Here is a 4,505-nt window from a genome sequence, read left to right on the forward strand (position 1 = left end):
GGGCTGGGGGAAAAGAAAAGAAAAACTATTAATATTAAAATCCTCTCCATCCACTGTAATCCTCACGTTTTCTCTCTTTTTCATCTGATAATCTCCGCACAAAACGGAGGGCTTCTTCCTTCCGTTTTATCCACAGAATAACAGAGCGCTAGAAAAACAAAAAAACAAAAAGACTTTTCGGTTTTGAAGAGTTGAGGGAAGAAGATGCATCATTAACCAGACGCTGGTGTAAAATCAGTAAATAACTACATTATTTTCCAACCTGGTTAAGTCCCCTCTGTGTTCGGGGAAACTGTTACACAAACATGAACTGTGCAGGTATTATATCCGGAATTTAAAAAACTAAAACAAAAAAACCCAGCCTGTGTAACATTCAAACAAAATTCTAAAATAACTTAAAGAAAATAATCTGTAAACTGACCGTCAGGAGGCTAAACAGATACGATTTTCGAATACACTTTATATTAATTTTAAGATGTTAAAATGGATTTCCATGCGGGATTGTAGGCTACTGGAAATATTGAGTATGTGATAGTGATTGAAATCACAAACACAAGTCACTGTTTTCCATCTTTTTTCGTTTCTATTTTTTTTTTTTTTTTTTTTTTTTTTACAAAACGTACAAAAGCCAACAGTTATGCCAGTTAAATAAATCACGAATAGGCCAAAAGCTGCTTGATAATTAAAAATAAATAATAATTATGTTAATTCAGATGAGTTGCAAATTAATAAATATATATATAAAAAAAGATCAGGTCATATTTGGGCCAACGTCAGATTTGTTTATATTATCTTATATTATTTATTTTTTGACCAATTCCAGTAAGAAAAAAAAAGTCACATGAGATTAAAATACCAATACACAGCTGACTTTATAAACGAAAAATCCCAGCAGTTTGTTTGATTGGCCTAAATACAAAATGTATGCTACATATATTAATTATTATTATTATTATTATTATTATTATTATTATTATTATAGTTTGTGCCACTTCTTATATGTGTCTATTCACACATAGGACAAAGTCAGCAGTGTTCTTAACAAATTAAAGAAAAGAAAAAATGAAGAACAAAATATTAAAGGCCTCGAATCCAACATAGCAGAAGTTTAAACTTCAGTTTGAAGGGCAGGACATGTTGTACCAAAGCGGTGTTTCTGGTTTGAGGCTGGGAGCTGGATGGCCGCGGGCAGAACCAGTCAGCCAGAGGAAAGAGAGGAGATAGCCCATCAAAGCCCAGCTGGGTACTGCTGCACGGCAGTGCCACATTAGGCCGACAGGCGGCACTGCAAAACGGCGGAAACAAGCAGAATCTCTCTCTCTCACACACACACACACACACACACACACACACACACACACACACACACACACACACACACACACACACACACACACACACACACACACACACACACACACACACACACACGGCTCTTACTGTACGAGCACTTCCACTCCTTGCTCTATTGTTTGAACACCAGGGCTGAATCCACCTAAGCTAAATTTACTTATTTATTTCATTTCAAATTATCTAATTCCAATCCGTTTTGTTAATTTGTATTTATTTCTGTAAATAGCTCATTTTGGGTATGTTTTTCCAAACAAAAAAGGAGAAAATGAATCCCCAATAAATGTAACTTGTTTTTGTCCAGGACCACATGACTGCTAACGGTTTATCTTTTGGTCTAAAACTGTGATATGTTGGTGGTGATTTTCCTGGATAATTTGTACCCTTCATTAGCATTTGACAGTTATTTATCATTTAGAGGACATCTTTGTAGGCCAAAATAAATTGCCATGGCGAGATATATTTCAACTATAATTTGCTATTGTCATTATAAAAGGGCATACGATAACCAAATGGGCAGTCTGGTAAAACAAGCTACTGCAAATAGAGTGCTGGAAAAAGTGGGACCGTTGTATTTTTTTCACCATTTGCACACACAAAAAATAAGACCTTGTTGACAGGCAACAGCGCACCCATAACACATTTTCTAAATAAGAATAAAGCAATTAAATCTTATGACTATAAAAATGGAAATGTGGATAAAGACTAACACAGTTAATCACACACAAATCTAACAAAAATCAAAAATGAAATATTTATTACAGCATTTGTGACTGAACACCTTTTAAACATTACGTCACAGTCCTCATACAAGTATTTAATGTATTTTTGACAAAGCTTAAGGGAGACGGCATCTTATCATCTAGTGAGGAACACGTGCTGAAAAAGGAAGGAATTCATGGACATACAATATCAATGCCACAGCAGATCTGAAACTAGCAAAAACATTCTTTTTCAATTGAGGTAAACACATAGAATATCTAACATGAAACAATTAATAGACTGAACTCTGTACGAAGTTTGTTACAATATTCTCTCAGCTTTTTTTCCCCCCAAAAGCATTGAGTTCATAATTTAAGTTTTTTTTTTTTCCTTTTTTTTAGTTTTAGGTTTTTTGGTGCATCAACCATCAAATGCTTCTCCAGTGCCGCAGAATCAACGTTTGTGTCAGTATTGTCCTTATGGCAAGAATGTTGATCCGCAGATGAAGAAGCGCCGTAGGATGTTGCTTTTCCACTATTAAGCTTCCTTCAATAGGCTCTAACCAATAAGAGTCCAGGGTACAAAAAAATAAAATAATATTAAAATAAAAATGTATAAAACCAACACAATCCAGTGCTTGGGCAATTCAAACAAAGAACTTTTTTTTCCTTTAAAACCTACAGGGCAACATTCATTCATGAACCAAAAAAAAAGAGGGGCATGGCAAATGTTCAAACTGAATCTTCTGGAGAGATCCGGTGTCATTTAGCAGCCTTTTCCCATCATGCCCTGTTCTTATGGGGGACAGGACCTGATTGCCCTCTATGGTTTGAGATGTTCCATCTTCTTGTTGTTGTTTTTTTTTCTTTTATAGTGCTGTGCTGCGAGACAGTTTCTCCTCCAGGAAGGAGCACACACAGTGTGAGAGAGAAAAGGTTAACCTTTAATTCTAAAACTAGCTCAAGAAACATAAACCATGTGATCAACGAAAGAAAATGCACAAGTTTTAACTTATTTATCTATACTTTTTATACTACAGTAGTTATAACTCTTGGAGTCTGTTGTTTCTTTTTTAAATCTTCCAGAGTGATTGTTATTTTAGAAGTGTTTGAGCGCGTCACATGAAAGTGTACTGAACATGTTTATGATGGTGTGTGAGTGAGTGTGCGAAAAGTGTGTGTTTTGGAGCGTGTGCATCTGTCCGTTCTTTGCACACTGTGTACGTCAAAACATCCTCTGTTGATCTTTACCAAAAGCCCAAGACTTTACAAAGTGTTCTTGTCAGCTTGGTCCTCCGTTTGGATGAAAGTAACAAAATTGACAAGTCTAAAAAAACAAAAACAAAAAAAGATTTATCACAGCTCATCTGGAATTCTGTTTCTTTAGTGTCAAATTCTGGTCAAAAGGGTTCGCTTTTTATTCTTAAAAATAGTCTCAAAAAAGGATTTATTGAGGGCTGCTGCTTTCTTTTCTTTTTTTTTTTTTAAACTGGTTTCTTGTAGTAGCTGCTGTTGTGGTGGTAGCAAAGTTCCCTTATACTATTGGGCATGGATGTCCAGGCCTTGTCCTCCAGTACTGGGGTCGATGGGAGTGAGCAAAGGGGGTCTCTGTGCAGACATGGTCATTCCTGGGAGCGATGAGGGTCCTCCATGCATCAGCATGGCGTGGTGGGGATGGTGATGAGGGTGGTGGGCGTGGGGGTGGTCGGGCAGGTACGCATGGAGAGGGGGTCCGTGTCGGAGCTGGGAAGGGTGAGAAGTCATCTGATGAGGGTTGGTGTAAGTAGGTGGGGCCATGCTCATGCCCATAGGACCGCTCTGAGGTACGTACTCCCCTGGCATGCCTGGCAGACCTTAAGGGAAAGACAGAAAGACAGACTTTAGGAAACATTGTATTTCTTTGACATGCTCCTTCTCCATTAACAGGCCTTTAATTCAATTTAAACACAACTATGACAACAAAGGGCTTAGCGGATTTTATGAACCCGCGTCTGTAACTACGCTTCTCAGCTTCGACAAGTAAAGAGAGACTTTTTTTGCACTGGGCTATTCTAGACTATGGTAAGTGGTTTACAATGCCCAATAGTGTTGTGGTCAGGTCTCAGGTTGGAAAGTGATCCTCAGTCATCCACAGACACTGCAGTCCTGGAGGATGTGAGGAAAACCAACCAGCCGTATTGATGTGGAGAAGTGCTAATACTATTACAAGTGGAACAGTCAATTCCCCGGCTGACTTAAGTGACAAACCGAACAGGCATTCTCTCATGGGGACGAGCCTCTGTGAACATATTTGATTTAGAATCCCTTACACAAGTTATTAAATAATTTAGGTGTAGACTCAGTTAGCTGTATCACCAAGACAGAAAGCATTAAAGGCTCATTTCCACCCCTGAATGGAAGTATTTTAAGCAAAACAAAGTTCTCCTCTTAAATGTATGGAGTATAGGTTTTGAA

The 4,505-nt window shown here is 37.7% G+C and overlaps 1 protein-coding gene across 8 annotated transcripts in view; it reads right to left on the bottom strand.

The window, feature by feature from the left end:
- Window positions 1-2,081: 2,081 nt before the first annotated feature.
- Window positions 2,082-4,505, bottom strand: part of meis2a (Meis homeobox 2a) — a 79,966-nt gene continuing 77,542 nt past the window's right edge. For 4 of the 8 annotated variants that reach the window (XM_032500164.1, XM_032500166.1, XM_032500165.1 and 1 more), the window contains exon 13: window positions 3,651-3,904. Coding sequence is in view for 4 of the 8 variants with exons in the window: in XM_032500161.1 (XP_032356052.1) it covers window positions 3,591-3,904 (314 nt within the window). In the remaining 4 variants the exon portion in view is untranslated. Of the gene's footprint in view, window positions 3,905-4,505 lie in introns of all 8 variants that reach the window. The other 4 variants (XM_032500161.1, XM_032500159.1, XM_032500160.1 and 1 more) reach the window with 2 other exon arrangements.

This window comes from Etheostoma spectabile, chromosome 20, assembly GCF_008692095.1.
Source record: "Etheostoma spectabile isolate EspeVRDwgs_2016 chromosome 20, UIUC_Espe_1.0, whole genome shotgun sequence".
Lineage (NCBI taxonomy): Eukaryota > Metazoa > Chordata > Actinopteri > Perciformes > Percidae > Etheostoma > Etheostoma spectabile.